This window comes from Ciconia boyciana, chromosome 6 (genome assembly GCF_034638445.1).
Source record: "Ciconia boyciana chromosome 6, ASM3463844v1, whole genome shotgun sequence".
Lineage (NCBI taxonomy): Eukaryota > Metazoa > Chordata > Aves > Ciconiiformes > Ciconiidae > Ciconia > Ciconia boyciana.
In genome coordinates, this window is record NC_132939.1 from 62,325,343 (window position 1) to 62,345,634 (window position 20,292).

General features: G+C 43.0%; 1 protein-coding gene across 2 annotated transcripts; it reads left to right on the forward strand.

Moving 5' to 3' along the window:
• The first annotated feature begins 5,789 nt into the window (after nucleotides 1–5,789).
• CLBA1 (clathrin binding box of aftiphilin containing 1) lies at nucleotides 5,790–19,552 on the forward strand. Of its 2 annotated transcripts, none has more exons than XM_072864050.1 (6): nucleotides 5,790–5,917; nucleotides 7,158–7,836; nucleotides 11,374–11,522; nucleotides 13,031–13,160; nucleotides 15,001–15,114; nucleotides 16,579–19,552. In XM_072864050.1, exons 2-6 carry the CDS (start codon nucleotides 7,378–7,380, stop codon nucleotides 16,744–16,746), a joined length of 1,020 nt encoding a protein of 339 aa, XP_072720151.1. In that variant the 5' UTR covers nucleotides 5,790–5,917; nucleotides 7,158–7,377; the 3' UTR covers nucleotides 16,747–19,552. The 2 variants fall into 2 exon arrangements, with proteins under 2 accessions (XP_072720151.1, XP_072720152.1); XM_072864051.1 differs by lacking the exon at nucleotides 5,790–5,917 and adding an exon at nucleotides 5,949–6,592.
• Nucleotides 19,553–20,292: the final 740 nt, after the last annotated feature.

Here is a 20,292-nt window from a genome sequence, read left to right on the forward strand (position 1 = left end):
AGGGCCCACTTTCAGCTGTGTTCAGAAGGGGTACTGTAAGGAGAAGATATGCTCCTAGGTTTTCTGCTTTGATTACACTTAGGGCAAGGAAAGATTTAAGTAGGAGAAGAAAACAGCAGTAAGAGAAGCAGGAGTTGGAGGTTTCAGAGCTCAAGAGATGTGTAACTGTCTGCCTTGAGGATCCTCTCCTTGGCTGGGTGGATCGTGAGAAGCCTTTAGATGGCCATTGGCTGTGCCTGCAGTAGCAAATAATTTGGTTCAAGAAGACTGTCTCTCGGAGGACTGGACTCGCACATCCGCCACTGGAAGGTGCTGAACTCCCTCCTCTGGCTCCTGCCACAGGCCTGCCTGCAGGGTCTGTGTTGGGAGAGCAGTTTGGTGGCTCTGGAGGGAGACACTGTTGTGGGGCCATGACACCTCTCCAGAGCCTTTGTTTCTGAGTAGCCAGTCTGGCATTTGGAATAGCAGCCAGCCCTGCTGAATGAATGAAGGAGCTGTGCTGCCATATTTGCTATGCACATACATTACAACGTTTGTTGCGTGGCTGTGAGGCAGTCGTCCATACTGGGTCAGGACTGGGCAGGCAGTTTCCGATCGCTGCTCATAGTTTCACGTAGCTGCTGTGTGAATGACTTCTGCTGCAGCTCATAGCCCCTGGGGAACTGCTTTTAAAGGTGTGCAAGCTCTCTTGGGCAGGCTGGTGATATTTATCGCTGCCCTGCAGATCCGAGCCAAAAGATGTAATTCCATCAGAAGCTTTGTGTCCCCCCTGCCAAGCAACATGTATAGAAAAGCAGTACACTTACTGTGTTGGAAACAGGAGTATGCATATGGGGGTGCTGATACCAGTTATGGTGGGGAGGAGGTAAAAAAAGGTACCTTACAGAATGACCTCAAAGAGATCTTCTGCGGGATCCAGGAATAGGAACCCTGGAGCCATATCAAAGCACTGTCATTTCTCCAGGTTCTCCACCATGGTGACAGAGTCCATGTGAGCAGCTGCTGCCATGTTGTGCTCCCATAGTAGGTGGATGTCTGCCATGCTCTCAACGAAGTGTAACGGGACTTCGAGAGGATCACCTTTATTCTCCTGAAATCTGTGGACTATTGCTTGCCCTTGTAAGAGCACTGCTCTTACAGCAGGAACAGTCATGGGGTTAGCAACCTCCTGCTTCTGCCACCAGATTATTCTGCTACCCAGGAAACCTTGTTCCTCTCATGGAATAACAAGCACTACCACTTCCATAAGGAGCCCAAGTCGCAACTCTCTGAGTTTTCAGGAGGCTAAAGGAAGAAGAGAGAACAGTTGGCAAGTGGATAGTAAGAAAAAGATCTGATAAAAGAAATGAGGGGTTCGGCAAGTGGGATTGACAACAGAAGGGAAAGCAGCTGAAGATAGGAAAGGATTTCAAACTAGAAGTGTCAGTGGATGGTGGAGCGGTGGCAAAGAGTTGAAGGCTGGCAGGTGCTGGCAAATTCAGGAAGGTGCCTATGGCCCTCCACATACAGCACAAGAACCACTTCAGGATCTTGTGGGAGCTCTGAATGGTTTGAGAGTCTTCTTTTGGCACCTGTGCTAGGTAACATGCTGGAGGATGTTAAAGTAGTGCAGCCCACATATTGGTTTGGAAGATGGTGTTTCCGTAAGTACCATGTTTCCGTAAGCATAGTGTTGCTTCGAAACCATGCTACTGGGCTCGACAAAAGCACTAAAGGTAGCCACTGAACCCAGGGCACGTATGTCTCCTGCACATCTAGCTTTTTTGAGAGATGGATTACAGCACCCTCATCTTCCACACCTGAGAGAAGAAGAGAGGGACCTAAGGCATATCTTACGTTTCCTGGCAAAGGATGTTGCCTTTTTTATGGGTAAGTCTTTCTACACTGACAGCCCATCAGTGAAGGGGTCCCGGGAAATGGCTTTTCTGTGGTCAGCACATAAAGCGGGTGGTCCGATACCTTTTTAACGTAGTGTGTAGAGGGGATGAATTCCTTCCCCTGCTCAGGAGAATGAACAGTATTGTGTGCACGCAAGAGAGACAAGGGAGAGCTGCCATCTGCTGTTGGAAAGATTCTGGTTCATCTTTTAGCCCAGGCACTAACTGCTGCAGGTGACATTAACGCCAGTGACTCCCACCCCACTGTCCTAGCACACAGGGCAGCATTTCACAGGGGGCACTGGGGAGAAGTAACGTTTGCCCTGAAGTGCTGCTGTTCTCATTTCTAACCCAGGAAAAAGCCGAAGGATTTTACTGACATTTTGAAACTTCCATGCTGAGACACCAACAGCAATACAAAGCTGGAATACATGGCAAAAAACGCCGTGCCTCCCCAGGAGGGAGTTTAATGGAATTATGAACGACATTTTTAAATTTAAGCCATAGCTAGTCAATTAAATCAACGTTTAGACCTGATATCTGCAATGTTTTTCAAAAAGCTGAGCATTCCCTATTACTATCGAAATGAAGGAACTGCTGACGTCCTACACTTCTAAAATCTGGATACTTACGGTGAGAAAAAAATTTTTAATCATCTACTGAAAAGGCAGGTCATTTAATGAAAAGTCGCTTTGAGTCAATCAAAATTATCAACTTCTGAAAACACATTTACTCTTACTTTCAAAATGACATTTTAAGCCAGTTTAGCTAAATGTAACATTCTTTTTTACAGGAAGAGACATCCAAATATTTGGTATGAATTAAAGAAAATATTTCAGTCGTTTAAATAGCAAATTTATCTTCTTTAATGCTTCAATTTAAAAAAAAAAAACCACTGAAAATTCTGCATACAAAGGTACTGCTTGTTTATATTTTTTTCCAAGAGAGAGAAAATGAATGAAGAAAAAAGCCATCCATATCACCCTAGTCTTTTACAGGGGAACCACACAATTCAATAATTCAGGACCAGATCTTTCACAAACTAATAAAAATTCATGTTACAGCAGTGTGGTGCTGATTTGCTCTGAAAGTGAATACTTTTCAGTTATTCTGTTGAGTTTTTTCATTGTAAATTGGTATTTTTCCAAGGGCCAAAATGAAAAAAAGAATAATTCTAGAGTATGTGTACTAAACTCAAATAATTTTCCAGTAGGAATGGTGGCAGGAGCAGCAATAGCAGCTGCAGATGAGTGTTCAGTCAATTCAGTTGTTCGTGTTCGTGAGTTTTTGAGTAGTGAGGTTCTGGTTTTGTAGACGCATATATTTAAGTGTCTAAATATAAGGTTATAGTCTATGTTTGAAGCTTTTGGCATTGTTGACCCTGTAAATGAAGACTGGATTATTTAAAAGAAAAAAAAATGATAGTTCAGAAAGAAATTATTGATTCAATGCAGGAATTATGGAGTAAGTGCCAAGGCCTGGTATATGTCAGACAAAATCAAAAGACGTATCCCCCAAACAGATAACATGATTTTTATCCCCAATATCCTTCAGAGGTGAAAACTCTTAATCCAACTGTGATAATGCTTTTAACTTAAACTAGTCAGTCTATGAGAGGGTCTAATTTAAAACAGGAATTAGGGATCTCATCAGCAGCTGTCACACTCACACTCAGCTGGGTTGAGCGAAGAGAAGTGAATTCAGAGGAGGGCAGGTGAAATCCACTTTGCAAGGCGGCCGTACCTCACGCTGACTCCTTCGGATTTGAAAACCTGCCCAAAATGCACCAGTACAGATTTTTCTTGGGGTGATTCTGTGGGTTTTCAGCTGCATTCGCCTGAGAGCAGAGGCAGCAGTAGGTACATCCAGCAGATGGTGCAGCCAATTGCCGCCTCTGCAGGGACTCAGGGTTAGCAACTGGTTTTCCCAAGGTGGGTTATAAGGTGTGCTGGAAAGAGAAATAAACAACACCGTTATATGGCAAGTCCTTAATGAAGTTATTGATGTTACTCTGGGAAGAAGGCACTACAGTTTCTTCTGTTCCTACACTGAGGTTTCTAAGGTCTGGGGCAGCTTCTGATGCTCACCAGCTCTCCCACCGCCCCGCACAACTGCAAAGACAGCTTGAACTTGGCAAGGCAAAGGCAGGTTTGCAAAACCCACACAGCCCTTCCCCTCCGGATGCAAAGCGTGGTACGGAGAGGAGCGTCTCAGCCTTTGCGCAGTCTGTTTGTAGCCTTTTCCTTTGAGAAGACAAAGGTGAAAATGTAAAGCCGTGCAAAACAATCTCGGTAGCTGAAAAAAGCTGAGCTCCCTTCAAAACTGAAAAGAGAGCTGCAACCCCAGAGGTCCCTGCAGCACAAACTTGCTGCAGCGTAGGATGATGATGCTATCCTAACGAGTGTCAGACGCTTTGGGGCTGAATCACAGTCTTGCTGAGCTGGTCAGCTATCCTCAGAGCTGCAGGCTGCCACAGGATGGCCACGGAGGGTAAGAAACTGCTCCAAAGCAGAAAGGAAACAAATTAAAAGATCTTTCAGAGACTTGCCAATAAAGTTGCTTTGGTGCTGTGTCTGGGCATCGCTCCCAAATTCAGCCTCTCGCCCTCAGATAAAGCACTACAGCCTGGAATGAGAGTCAGATGCGTGGGAGGGGAGTGCATGTATCTGTGCCTGGGCTGGAAAGCATATGTACTGTAATGCCTAGAAAATGCTTTTTACTTTGGGCCTTGCTCCAGAAAACCTTTTTCCTTGCTTTTACAACTGTCCCCTGTGGCTTGGCACTGCCCAGATGTTAAACCCAGCCCCGAGGACAGGGAGGCTGAGGAGTTTTCTTTGTGCTCTTCCCTCTGCCACCCAGATGCGGGAGCAGCCCGCCTTGGGCACGCAGCCTGCAGCCCACACCACTGCTCCTCAAGAGATGGGCGAGAAGAGATGGTGCCCTGTCCACCGTGGGGTGACCCGTCCACCACAACCAGACCCACAGCTTCTGGCTTTACTTGATACAACGAGCGGACCAAGTCCCACCCCAGACCGTGGGGTGACGTGTCCACCGTGACCAGACCCACAGCTTCTGGCTTTACCTGATACAACGGGCGGACCAAGTCCCAGCCTCAGCAGAGAGGGGGGATGGCCAAATACCTCGTGGGGCAAAAGCAGGGAGAGGAAGAGGAGCTCCTTAGAGACTGTCACTGGCCTATTCCAACCGTTCTGTCACGAGGTTATATTACCGGGTGGATTGATGGTTACTTTTTTTAAGTCCGTATCCCGGAGTTTTGTAATTATGTGAGGATTTTAGCTATTCTCAAATTAAAAGCAAACACGAACCACCACCATCAAACCGTATGTCCTTAGCCTGCCAGGTTGCAGAAAGAAACTGGAAAAACATGTATAGTTTTTCACATCATGATTTTAAAATCAGTCTCTTCCTGGGGAGCGGGACCTGGCTTCTGGCTGGAAGACGGCAGAGAGGTTTTAACCCAAGGGAGACCCAGGTGAAGACAACCGCCATGACCGAGGCCCAGGGGCAAGGCTGGAGAACCGGGGAAGTACTTGTCAAAATAGAAAGGGGAGAGAACGGGGACCTCCCCAGGGCCACAGCCGGACTCGGCTGCGAGAAGGCGGAGGCAGGGCTCAGGCTCCTCTGCCCCTCGCTGCTCCCCTGGGCGGGGCGGAGGCCGGGCAGGCCCGCGGGCGACCGGGCACGTCTGGCCGCTGGAGAGCCTCTCCCGCCCGCCGCGGGAACCTGCGCCCCGGCTGAGAGCGTCCAGGGGCTCTGCTGTGCCCCCCGCCGCCCCCGGCCGGTAACGGCACGCAGGCTCCGCCCCGGCACACCTAGGCCCCGCCCCCTGCCGGTAACGGCCCCCGGCCGGCCCCGCCGCCCCGCCCCGGCACACCTAGGCCCCGCCCCCTGCCGGTAACGGCCCCCGGCCGGCCCCACCGCCCCGCCCCGGCACACCTAGGCTCCGCCCCCGGCGACCTGCCGGCGCGGCTCGGCCCGGGGCGCTGGCCGGGCGGCGGCGGCGGGGCCCTGGATCGGCGGTAAGGCTGTTTCCTCACGAGTGGCGGGGCCCCGAGCTGCCCCAACGGCCGTAACGGCCAGCGCCGCCTCAGGCCCCGCGCCCGCCTCGGCGGCGGCTCTGCCTCGCCGTGCCCCCCCCCCGCCCGCCTCCTCCTCCCCGGCAGCGCGGCTGCCCCGCGGCGGGCAGGTGCCGGCTCCCAGCCCGGGGTGCCCGCTCCCCGGTCGTCGCCGGGAGCTCGGGCTGGCCGGGCCGGGCGGTGAGAAACGCGGGCGGAGGAGCCACGGGTGAAGCGCCGGCGGCTGCGGCTCGGGGACGGGCTCTCGGCCGCCGCCCGCCGGGGCTTCCCCCTTGCCCTGGTCCGCCCGGGGGAGAGGGGGGTCCCGCGGGAGGCCCCGGCGGCCGGCAGCCCCGTGTCCTGCCTGGCCCCTCCGAGCCCCGCGGCCCTCCTAGCCCAGCCCAGCGCTGCGCTGCGGGCAGGCCGGGCTCCAGCCGCCCCCGGCTGTGGCTGGCCGCCCCCGTGGCCTGTGCCCGGCCCGCCCTGTGCCACCTTCGGAGTGAACGTGGAGAAAAAAACCCGACATTTGTTCCGTCTGTTAAGCACGGAAAATGTCTAAGGAGTCGTTCAGGAGTGGTTTTACTGTAGCTGCTAACACCCCCCCAAAACAGCTTGTCAGTCGGAAAAATGCTTGAGGAGGTGCGATTGCTGTGAAATGATAAATGCAGTATTGCCTGTGTAACTTACAGATGCCAAACGGAACTTATTAAATCTGCCTTAACTGCTTAAATAGTTGGAAGCGCTGCATTTTTCACAGGATTAAACGGCCCGTTCCCGTGTTGCTGGCAAGTCACATTCACCTCGTCAGTAATCTTTCGGACAGGGAAAGCCCATGCAAACAAAAAGAGCACTGTTTGGGTGTGCGCGGGGTGGATGAAATAGTTATAGAAAAAACTGAGTAAGTGTTGGGTATTGTCTATAATTATTTCGGTTTGTCTCCTGTGTGCTCAATCAGTACTCAATATCCAACAACTTCTGTTATGCGTTTTCTGAATATTGTTCACTAATTTAATGGCTTGCTTGTGTGGGCAGATAGTTAAGTGTAAATCTTAAATAATTTTGCCTACAGCTATTTTCAGTTGTATAATACGGGAATGTGTTTATTTTAACCTGAGCATTCTTTCTCCTACCTTATCAGCTATCTTTCTTTGTTCCTACACAGCCCTTATCACAGAAGTATTTATTTATAATTCTTTCTTTGCAGGCTAATATCCTACACAGAAAGTGAGACTGAATAACATGCACATGCTGATTACTGGAGGAGAGGCTGAAGGACATCCTGTTTTGATTTAGCAGTGTTGTTATTCTTTGGAGTGAAATGAAGAATTTCATTCTATTTTGGAAATATTCAGATTTCTAATGCAACTGAACTTCGGTAGCCTTTTTTCACAGTACAGATTTCAACAAATGAATTTTTCTTAAAGATGCAGAACATGTCACTAGTAGAAAGTCTTACTAATACAGACACATCGCACCGGATGTCTCTAAAAGACCTGGCCGTTGACATAGGTGATGCATCTCTTGATGAAAGTGACTGTAACTCGAATGAAAGGACAAATAATCAAGAAATTATTAATCTTGAAGTAATGCAGCAAAGCCTTCCTGCAGGGAATGGCAAAGGGAGAAGTTGTGAGGGGTTTTCTGAGAGCACTTACAGTACCTCAGAACTCAGCGGTTCCTGGGGTGATTTTGAAGGCTTCAGGGAGTCCTTAGACAAATCAGAGAGGTTCAGCCATAACCTTGAAGTTTTGGTGAAGTCCACAAAGACTTCGAGAGTTAATACGGACTTCAGCAGCAGACATTGTGGCACTTCTGCTGGTCACTTCTGTTCTGAGCCATCTCTACACAGTGGGACACAGGAGGCTTCGAGCTCTGTAAATGAGGTATGTGTTAATAGTAAACCAAAGACCAGAAATGTTTGTGTTACCGCTTCCTCCATCCCAAGATTTGTATCTGAATGTCTTCTCTATAAAGGATAATGCTGTACAGGGAGGGAAACTGTCAAGCTACTTTGCAGCTAACTCAAGTGGAACAAAAGCAACTTCTTTACAGTGTTTGACAAATACTTAAGTTATACTGCTGGACAGCTTTAAAGAATGTAGCACTACTTCGCTTCTAGCCACTAGGAATAAGCACGTAAAACCCATGAGCCTTGCCCTGAAGCATGGGCAATTTAAAAGCTACATGAGAATGAGCATAGGAAACAAAAAATCGGGAAGGTGGGTAACAAAAACAGGGTGAACAAAAACAGGGTGGACAAAAATTCTGAGAGTTGCCTGCAAGCTTATTGAGTAAACCAACATAACATTGAGTTACAAACTGGCAAAACCAATAACTTTTGTTATTTAATATACTGCCTGAACAATCCAACAATCTTTCTGGAATTTTAGAGTGACTGTGGGTGGAAGTCAATGACACAAAAAAATGAATAGAAATAATTTAGTATTAAATTTTTAGAATAGGATGTTACATTCGCTCATACAGTGTTAGAACTAATAATCTGAATAAATAATATAATGTGTCCTTATCAGCACAAAAAAAGGTTCAGACTAAGGGTTGTGCCTTGTTGCAATGAATGTGTTTTCACATTTACCAAAGTGCATCACCAAAGCGAAGCAAAGTAACAAAAGGAAAATAAGAATGTATAAATACAAAACAAAACGCCCTCATTCCTACTACTTTTATCCTAAATTAAAACATTTGAAAAAAGAGCGCAATCAACTAAGACTTCCACGGGGTTAATCAGTAGCAGTAATAGCTTACTGCTTGTAGTCGGTTAGATGGGTTTTAGTATGCTTAGGGAACGGAGGGTTTTCTGGAGACGGGCTTTCTAGCCCTTGCCCTGGAACTTTACCTGGTGCAGAGGTATTACTAGGGAAAGCACAAAGATGGACGTGGGGTAAGCTGTCCGGCACTGACAGAGTGGGGATCACAAGATACCTGGTTATTGGTATGCATCAACAGAGAATTTAAATCGTTCGTAATGCTGGAAATTGGGGACAAGAAATCTTACGTTGAAAAAAAGAGATCATGTAATGGCTGGAGCTGAACTAGAATATAGGATATTGTTTGGTTTCTTTCCAAAAGCAGTAGATCTTAATCTTACTGAAACCTTTACTTTATTTTTGCATTTATTAAAGGCAAAAGGACATGTCCAGTAGGAGCTAAATAAGTTAACCATGCCTAGAGTTTCAAGTTGTCATTTCTTGTCTCAGGGTAGAGAAACAGCTGCAGAGCTGTTGGAGATTTCTTTGGGTGTAGAATATGCGTGGAGCTTGTCCTTCATCCCTGTGCTTTTTGTATTGTTTGTTTGAGACCATAAACTCTTCAGGCTGGGGCTGTGTCTTCTGTATGGTCAATAGAACAACGTCCAGGTAGGTTGGAAGGGACCTCTAGAGATCATCTGAGGTGAGAGGTCTGACCACCTATATCTAATGCTTCAGTTAATTAAATTATGTCAGTCAGGAGCAGAATCATGTATTTTAAGATGAAAACAATCACTAATTTCCTTGCAGTAGGTGCAAATTTTGCCTACATGATTGAACAACTTTAAGGATTTTTCATGTGTTCTTTAAATATTGGCCTTTGTGAGAGGGACTAGTGCACTTGCTTAAGCACTGGAGTATTCTATACTAGATAGATAAATCGGGTATAGAGGATTTAGTCAAAAAGCACGGATGTTAAATTTGTGCATTCATATTTTTATAATTAGTACAAAGCTACAAGGTAAATGGAAATAGACCCAAATTTTGTTTTAGAAACACCCACTAAAGTAGACAGTAATAAAGATAATAAAAAAAAAAATCTTGCATTTTTCATCTGGCTTGGCTAACCTGTAAGCCAGTGACTTGTGTGCGTGTTGGAGTAACATCACAGGCTCTAAGAAGATGTTACAAATGAGGCAGACCTGTGCTTCCCTCGATTCACACTTCTGTGGCTGTAATTTCCCCCCCACCCCAAAGCCAAGAGCAGCTGCCTGACTTTTCCTTAGCTCCCCTCCCATTCAGGTTTTGGTACCTACTTGGAGGTGGGGTTTTTTTTTCCTTGACTGTGACTCTCTATGTATGCTTTAGCAAGTGGGCTTTCACAGAATTCTGCTTCTCAGACATCTTTCTCCTTCATATAGTATCCCTGTTGTAAGTTAAGTCTACTGAAGTAATTTACAAATCGATTTAAAGTATTATGACACTTTGGGCAAGATTCAAAGCATTTTACCCAGGAGTCTTTGAATGTCCCAGCAGTCACCCTTCAGGATAGGTGGTTTAGCAAGGCATTACTTCAGGAGGGAGCAGCGTGGGGCACAAATTCTGTTTCTAGAAGTATGCTCAGAACTACAGAGGCCTTCTACCAGCTCTGTTGATTTTGCCCACTCATCATTAGATTAAATCCGACCTCTCTCGGTATTCACTGCACTTGTCTGAGTTCAGTATAATGAAACTGTGGAAATACCTCAATTTATTTCTGCTGTTGGAATTACAACTAAATGAAACTGTCAAAATATGGAGTATCCATACTTATGTTTTTCAGATTAAATTGTTGATTTCTAGGCAAAGAAAACAAACTGACTGGTTTCGTTCTCTAGTTTTCACACAACATTGCTGCTCCTGGATTGCAGTCCCTCTGCAGGGTGTTGAAGTCAATTAATTGCTTTGATTTAGAAAATAGCAGTAATTCCTTCTTGGAAGGAATAAAAGGACAATGTTTCTGGGCCAGATGGCATGATAACATCCCTTTGGGATAGGATGTAAATTATGCACGTTTTTCCTGGTATATGTATTTCTTGTCTTCAGATAACCCTGTTACTTCCAGTAGGGCTGTTTGGATCACTCATGTGGCTATGTTCAGTCCTCCAACCTCCTCCTCATCACTGCCAGAGGAGGAACAAGTATGTAAATCTGGCTCTGATTTTTAACATAGGCTGGAAAAAGTTTGGTGCAAATCCAAGGATATAGAGACATACTCACCCCAGCTTTTATGCATACTTACCCAGTGCAAATATTTATTGCTAACTATAGCATTTAGTAGTTACGTGACGTTTGGCTGAATTAGGTGGGTTCGAATACTAAGTTAGCAAAACAAGCTTTTGAATTGTTGTGTACATCAGTTTTGACCTGGACTGAATTAGCTGAGCAGAAGAAAGAGGCTTGAGTGCAAACCAGTCTATAACTTAGTAGCTAGGAAGCTAGAGACTAAGGTTCATCAGAAACTCTCAGACTCTTGCTTCTCCTCCTCTCATTCTAGGTAAATATTCAAACCACTGAATTATGGGCTCAGTCCCTCTGTGCCATTAATATTAATACAGATTTTAAAAACAATCAATAGTACATTCTCTAGAAACACTGTAGTCTTTGGACTAGGTCCTTCATGAACTGTGGGGATGGCCTGTATAACATATATAATAAAACTCTTGTTTTTTCTAGGCAAACCACAGCTATGAGGATATATTTAAGTTGGGCTTTCCAGAAGTCTTTGTATCACAGTCCAGAGACAGCATAAGAAGCTTAGATCAAGTGCTTGATACAAATAATGAAGATGTTGGGATTCCTGAACTTATGAAGAATCAACTTAGGTAATGAGTTTAGATAACAGTTTAAAAAAAAATTTAAAATTTCCTTAGCAATTACACTGTTTATTTCATAATTTAAAAATCAATGGTACTTGCAGGTGAACTTAAAAATATTTTTAATCACTATGCTTTTTAGTATACAGATCTTACCAATTTTGTATTGTGTTGTTAAAGGAAATGGATTGTGTTTTAGCCATTGGAAAACAAGGAAGGGAATATATCAAAATTACAAATTCCTGCTCGGGGTTTTTCCTGCTGTTGGTGTGCCTTCTTATGACTAAGCCTCTGGAATGCCAGAACACCCAGCAGGCAGCCTGTTCTTCCTGTTCGCTTGTCCTTTCTTTACAACACATCTGACTTATTTCTCCATCATCTGAGGCAGGAGCATTGCTGCTGTGCTTCTACTGACAGCCACTTCGCTTATTTTTTTCCTCTCCCTCCCCAGTTTTCCCAGGTGGCAACTTCTCAGGTTTAACCAGATGTGCTTCAGAATCTGTGGTGCATCTGGCTTCTTTCCTGGGGTTATGTTAATAGCAATTAGTATCATTAACTTTAACATAATATTTAACATTAAGTCAGCTGGAACGCTTTTAGATTTGCTATGTGTTTTTGAAGGATCAGCATCTTCTGGGCAGTACTGTAGTTACTGAACAGTATTGTAGTTAGTTTTGCATACGTCTGAGGCTTTGTATCTAGAAAGCTGGGTCAGACCGTACTTTGGAAATGTCGTAAGAATCACAAGAAATGTAGTTAAAACATTTAATGTGGGCATCCTTTTGGCAAGTTCCTTGTATATGCATTATATTTTGATCGACCTCAAACTTGTGGAGAAATATACATATGTAAAAGGGACTGCAATATTATAGCAGAGTACCAACTACAGACAAAAAAAGCCCTGATCTACCGTGGTGAATAACTAAGATCACTGATGATTGCATCCAAAAAGCGACTGGATTTATATAGGATGAATGCAATGTAAGAACCCAAAGCACTATGTAGAGGGAGCTCTTTAATTCTCACTGTTTCAGTAGTGTGTGCCTTTGGCTTGTGCTGTAGTACCTACGTGTCCAGAGGAGATGCAGGTCACCCACCTGAGCAGCAGGCTGCTGCAGTGGAGAAGCACGACTGATACAAAGGAGAAAGGTTTGAGAGACAGAAAATGCAAAGTGCAGAATTAATAGGGCTGAACTCTACCCACATTTCACAGAAGTAATTGAATAATCCAAGCTGTTGGCATATAACAATCTCTGAAATATGCTTCTAATGCGCTTCTTACCTGAGAAGCCCAAACATACAGTTATATTGACTTACTGTTTCCGTTACTTGTCATGCAAGCTCATTAGTACATTGGGCTGCTAGTTTGAATGAATGTAGAAATAGTTTTAAGATAAGTTGCTTTTTAGGTCAAGGTAGGCTAGTACATGACTATATGTAGTGAAAATAACTAAGTTACATACATCTACTGGAAACTTTGTACACCTTATAACCTGAGATTGTGTTTTCTTTCCTAGCATCAATTCTGGAAACATATGGAGAACACTTAGAGACTTTGGTAATACCCCCAGTTTAAGACATCCCTGGAGTAAATCTCATTGCCAAGAAAACCTCTTGAGTGTTCTTGGAATAGATGCAAATCAAAAGGTAATTGAACAACGGTTTGCTAGTATGCCAGTATAAACACTTGGTTACGAATCTGATTTTCTGTAAGCTATACATGCAGATGCATGAAGAACTAGATCTGGGTGAGTCATAAGGATTTTTTTACAGAGAGCCTTTTAAAATGATAGTCTAGTGTTTTCTCATCATTATGTGTAAGTAACTATGAAATTGTGCAGGATCAAATTCTGATTGTCTTTACATTGAAGTCTCCATTATGTAGCGCTGTCATGGTTTAACCCCAGCTGGCAGCCAAACACCACGCAGCCGCTTGCTCACCCTCCTCCCCCAGTGGGATGGGGGAGAGAATCGGAAGAGCAAAAGTAAGAAAACTTGTGGGTTGAGATAAGAACAGTTTAATAATTGAAATAAATAATAAATTGTAATGAAAGGGAAAACAACAGGAGACAGAGAGAGAGGAACAAAACCCAAGAAAAAAACAAGTGATGCAACCACTCACCACCCTCTGACCAATGCCCAGCCCGTCCCCGAGCAGCAATTGCTGCCCCTCAGCCAACTCCCCCAGTTTATTTACTGAGCATGATGTCCTATGGTATGGAATAGCCCTTTGGCCAGTTTCACTGTGCCCCCTCCCAGCTTCTTGAGCACCTGGCAGAGCATGGGAAGCTGAAAAGTCCTTGACTAGTGTAAACATTACTTAGCAACAACTAAAACATCAGTGTATTATCACATTATTCTCATACTAAATCCAAAACATAGCACTACACCAGCTACTAAGAAGAAAATTAACTCTATCCCAGCTGAAACCAGGACAAGCGCCCTGTTGCATTAGGTAATATGTTCAGCTTTAGCATAGATGTAGAATTAGCTTTCAGATACGTGTGCAGTAAGATGGTTTTCTTTTTTGCTCAGAGTATGAGAAAATTGTTAGCCTGTAATATCTTTCCATTAAGTGAAAATCGGATTTGAATCAGAGAGGCTGTTAAAGTAATTACTAGATGTTTTTACTGTATATGAATTGAAAGTGTGCTCCACTTCCCTTTTCCTCAGATTATTCTATCTTTTTGCAAGGCTTGAGGGAGAGGAGTATGTTTTAAATTGAATCGAGAACAAACCAACAGTATTGAAAGATCTCAAAAAGAAATGTCTCTGTTCAATCTCTTGCTTTGAGAAGATAAGGGTATTAGAGATGGTTTAGTATTCAACCTGGTTATTTAGTTGGGATAAATTAGTCGCTTTCAGAAGTAACTGTTTCAATTGAGAATTTGATTGCTGAAGCATGAGGGGTGGGGTGCTGCATTCAGTTTTCATTTTATGCACGTATTTAACCTTTCATGCAAGTTATATACAAACAGAATGACAGCGCTGAAGGTATAGGACTTATTCTGCACTTGAAAGTCACTTTTATAGAACTGTCATTTACCAGGAGAGAATGGGAGACATTTCTCCAACATAGTTCCACTCCCCTTCTCTTCCTTTATTGCCCATAGATACACCAACATTAAATCAATGCACAGGCAGCTTAAGCTTATATCATTACTTGTTTTCTGTTACTGCAAAATTGTATTGCTTTATCAGTACTGTTGATGATGTATTTCTCAGCTATTTTATGGTGTAGGTTAGGGCTAATTTTAACTGGAAATGGCGCTTTTTTTTTAATTTTAAGTCACAATTAGATTCACCTGTGTAGAACTTGTTTTGGCATAAAACTGTTTTAATGCAAGGGGGAACACATAAATCAAAATACAGCTTCAGAAAGTAAAATTTAATGGTTTATTGTTAATTGAGGGAAACTTCTCTTTAGGTTATATGCTTTGAGATCAGATAGAAATTTGTAGAGAAAATGTAAATTATGTTTTACTAGGACTTTTTGGAGAGCCAGGATGACATCTTTGAGGAATCAAATGTTAAAGATAATGAGGACTTCAGAATTGATGGATTCAGTATTAATGACTGCAAAGCCCTGATCCAGACCAAGGTAAGAATTGCTCTGGAAGCAAGTACTTTGGAGAACCACAGTGTCTTTTACATGTTCCTTTGTGCTGCAGCCAGCTGTTCTAGCATATGTCCTAATGTAATTGTTTGGTCCTGATATAATTGTTTGGATGTGGAGTTGGTTTTTGCTCTTTGAAACCTGTCTGACAGCTTTAGAAAAGGTACAATATAACATACCAAATGCAAAGCAACATAATATGGGGGATACTGAAATGTAAGGTTATTCATTACATAAGCTGGACTTTAGGCCACATTACTTATTGGTTGAGAGAGAGCAGCGATATATAGAATCTACTCGGCATGCTCTGATGACAAAGGAAGATTAGCGTGTCTATAGAAGGATCAACACATCAGTCACTGAGAATGAGGATTGTTACTCACTCCTAAAATATATAGTAAGGGAGACATTAGAAGCAAAGCTGGTAGAGAAGAAATTGCACTCAAACTTGCATTTCAGATATTCGGAATGATTTAGATTTGGTTTGTTCACTTGAGAAGAAAACAGGAGCTACTTGAGGAGGAAGGCACAACTGATGTTACAATTACAAGGAGTTTGAGAACATTACTGTTTTTAATCTGTGTTACAAAATGTATAGAGAAATGAAATTGAAATACTTTGTTGTTAGTGCATTTATGTCTTTGGTCAGACAGGCCTTAATAAGCCCTATTTCTTTCTGGCTAAAGCAATGCAAGTTGGAAGGAAAATTCTGTTGTTCCCCATTGCTTTAAAAAAAATCAGTCACTTTCTGTTTTTAACACAGTATTTTTGGTGAATATTCTTAACACAAGGTCCCTTTCCTCAGCAGAGAATAAACTTGAGCAACTGTTGTTGCTGTGGAGATGCATAGTTTGAGGCACACTTTCGTTGCTATGTTTTATTCTGTTTATTGCATTGGACACTGAAGATGTATACTGCTCTGGGAACCTTGTACATAAGAGCTGTTAGGCTGGAGAATTCAGAAGGAAAACTGAAAGAGACTGTCCAGCCTATTCCTTCGTAATTCAGTTCTGCTTTCTTCAGTGAGTACATGAGGGTGGGATCACAGTAGCTGACACATACTTGGAAATGTGTAAAATACAGAGACAGGGTTTAGGCAAAGGTGAAGTGGTTCAAGGTAGATGGAGTAAAAGTAAAAAGAATCATGATACAAAGTTAAGGTAAATGGACAATATTTTTCTGGAGTAGCCTCTGAAGGGAAAGAACAAGCCCTGCAGCTTGGTGTCTCAGAGTAAAGCTCATTAGGAAATGTATGTTGCCATTTCTAATTTGTAAGTAAGTTAAATCATATAGTGCGATGTTTTCCATTTATTTTCCTAGTTATGTCATTTTTTTATTATGGTAAATTTTTTTTTAGGAAATCTGTGTAAAAATTAGATTGAAATATGCTAAGTGACTAATTTACTGTAGGATGGGAAAAAAATAACGTAGTTTTTCTTTTTCACTCAGCTTTCTGTATCACCGGATTCCAGACATGGTCATCTTTTCACCTGTAACCTCTTTTTGAAAACCACATCATCAAATGGAAACATGCAATATATAACAATGCCAAGGAAGAAGCACATTTTTGCTACACAAAACCTAAAAATGAAATTTTTCAGTAGTGATGTTTGTTGAACCAAATGCACTTTCAAATCTTTTTTTTCTTTTTGAACTGAATGCAGTTTACCTTCATTTTGTTACTGGCTTGGTACTATAGACTACATGTGTTCTTTAGGAAAGTGACATATTACTGTATATGAAGTACCTAAAGCCACATTATTAGAAGATATTTATCCTATTTAGTTGTGAAGTCAAAGGTGTAATTTTGTCCTGCTAAGTTTTGCTGCAGAGTCATGTCTCTACAGTAAATCCAGCTGCAATCCCACTTTAAAGACACTCTGGTGGACTACTCTCCTGAACTACTGACCTTTCAGGCCTTAATGCCTCTTCTATCAAAAACCTTGTTTCCCTGCCAAGAACTAAACACACCTCAGGTGTGTTGTGAAGTGTGCCTTGTCACCATCTCTCCTTCTAGTTGGTCCAGTTTGGATCAGCTGAAATCTGTTACTTTGCCACTGCTGAACGTAATGAGAGGAGCCTTCTACATCTGGTGGCTTTCAGTGGGGTTTAGGAAAATAAAACTGTTTTAACTTCTGTCTGATAAAGCCTACTGTGGTGATACGGGTAGAGTCAGTGAAACATTTTGTCCTGGCACTGGTTTCTACCTGAAATAAATCACCTTTTTGAAGCTGATTGTAACAGGATGACTTGGATTCATTCAGCTACCCAACACTTAGACCACGCATAAACATGCTTGTTAAAAGCCTAACTGCAGTGTAGTTCAGGACTTGCACTGCGCAGTGCTGTAAATTGATGCCCTTTTAAAATTTTACAGTAACCATCAACTATGTTGCTCATCTTCCTGCATGCCTGAGTGCCAGAGGGGATGCACTTCACTATCATCCATATAATCCATGGTTCTTCCTTGCCAACTGCAACAGCTTTATTTATTCATTGGTAATAACTTTTAAGCAAGTTACTAATCTATTTACTGCTTATAAGAATTTTATGTGGCTTTTTATTTTAAAGAGTTGCTAAGCACTGCAACTGACATTTTATGTGTTAAAAGCAGGGAACAAACTTGGATATTCCCAAACTAAGTCAGTTAATTAAATAATCATGTGCCTATTCTGTTAGAGTTAAGCATACTATAAAGCACTGGCAGACTCCAACCCTTAATCTAGTAAACTGTTCAGCAGCGAGATTACAATTGCTATAATAACTTATAACTTTAGTAACATTTATGATACCTGAGTGCTAGGAGCATAGGATGAGCTGTGTATTGGCCTGTTACCATTTACTGAGTAACCATTTGGAAAAGTGCTGTTTGAAAGTGGCTCAGCAGCTTCCCTGGCCCTAGAGGGAGTTCTGCAGGGCCAGACTGAAAACTCCATGTGGATACAAGAGCAGGGTTAACTTTCACTTAACACTGGGTTTCAATTCATTTTCAATTTCCCTTGTAAGTCTTTCAGAGCACTTAAACCTGTATTAAACAGGTTGTAGTCATAAACTCACAAAATAGTATATTGCCAATAAATGATGAATGGATAGTTGAGGTTGGTAATAAACACTATTGAAATCAATTATAAGAATAAAGTCCCGTTTTTAGGCTTTCAGACAAGCAGGGCCCTGCAGAGGGGCTTGAGGGGGGCAATTTGTAGCATGTATGACACCGGCTGATGCACCAGACCCCAGAGGCCCTCTTTCGTCTGGGCTTGCAAGTTTGCCTTTGCTTTGGCTAACATCAGATGAACGTACCAAAGAATGTTTTGCACTGTTACCCCAGGAGAAGGGTGAATACGTAATCTTTCCCTCACAGTAGCAGATTTTACAGCCCTGTCCAAGGTGCAGATTGGGGAAAAAATGGTTTCAGCCCTTTATGGTTCAGTGGAGACAAAACTGCTGGGGTTCCAAAGGTGATGGGCTCCACATTCCAGGTTTCTCCTTTCTTGGACAGATGCCTTGGGCCATCTGAGCCCTTACTGCCTGTGAACACTGGCTGCACAAGAGCACAGAGAGCGCTTTGAGTCCTGTCTGCAGGCTGAGATGAACAAGTTCATCTCTTCAAAGAAAAAGACTAGCAGATTTGAAATTACAAAGTAATTCAATTCAGCTTCAAGGTTGTGGGGTCCTGACAGCCTTCCAGCCCCTACCAGAATTTGGACACAATCTGCGTATTTGGGGGTATTCGCAAAGAGAAAATTGCACTGTTTCTCTTAACTGACAAGACAGCATGCTCGGGGAGACAAACCAAATTTTAGCTGACTGTTTTCAGGCGTATTGCATAGTATAAAGTAGCCTTGCTCTCTGTTGTTATCTTGGGAAACGAGGGGTGCCGGAAACCCCCCTGGTGTGTTCCGCACAAATACTGGCTATTCATTTCCTTTAGTCATTTCCTCGTTCCTGCCTTCCCCGGCGCCCAGCCAAGCGTGCCAACAGCTACAACTCCTGCGCACCCACTCCCCCAGTGCACGGCTGTCCTGAGAAGTCACAGGTGTTCATTCTGTGAAAATGGTGCACAGAAGAAATAAAACTTTGTATCTTAGTATGTTTTAAACTACAAATTTCATCATTTCTCATCTTAGTTGTGAGCTCTCAGCTGTGAAATACCAAGTTTTTATGAACTAAACGTGTTACTGTACTCTTGTGTTTGCGGAAAGCAAATACCATAGACTTTTGACATTTGCTTAGGATTTTGAAAAGGTGAAAACTAAAGCAAGGTAAGTGTTTTAGACAGCAGAGCTAGACAGAAATGTCTTTTTCTTCCACTGAGATTCGAAGAAAAATATACCCATAGAACAAAGTTCTCAAAAGTTCAAATCAGCAATGTAATTACTGAAATGTTTCCTTTGTAGAAGGAACACTCTAAACAGCTTTGCAAAAAAAGAACAACTACATTGTGAAAGACTGAAAATATTTCAATGCATATTCTGTTCAAAGGTATAACGTAAGTAAAATTTTAGGGAACTTATTTCAACAAACAATCCTTAAAATTGAGCAGAGTAGAAAGGCAAAGTTTTGGGAAGTTTTGTTTTAGAAACAGCATATTGCTAGTATTTGTAGACTTAGTTTTTAGAAGTTCAAATAACATGTAGAATTTGATTAACAAAAAAAAAAGGGGGGCAGGGGGGGCATTCCCAACCCTAGAATGATTTCTAAGTATACCATAAGCCCACCGCTGGTTGGACATATGCGGAAGACTTGGAGTAAAAAACAAACAAAAATCTTGTAAAAGCTTCAAAGTGCAGGGTCATTACAGGATTTAAAAGCACTCTGATCTTTTTAATAGTGAAGATCAGTTTTATTAGTCCTCCCATTTTTTTAATGGGAGGACTTCCCGGGGTACTCCTTACTCCAGTTAAGATGGCAGAGAGAATTTGGCTAAAAATGAGCTGCGTTCAAATTAATTGTTAAACCCTAAGCTTCTGTGTGGATCCGAGTTAAACTTGCCAGATCCGCTCTGGAGCATTCAAAGAAACGAACAACGCACCGAGCCAGCAGATGCAACAGGCTTGCTTCAGTCACATCAAGCAGTTGTTCTCTGTTCCTTCTATTCCTTCTACTGAAACACAGATGAGAACCTCCAAAATTGTCATCCCACAGCACAGGCAGGGTGCCAAA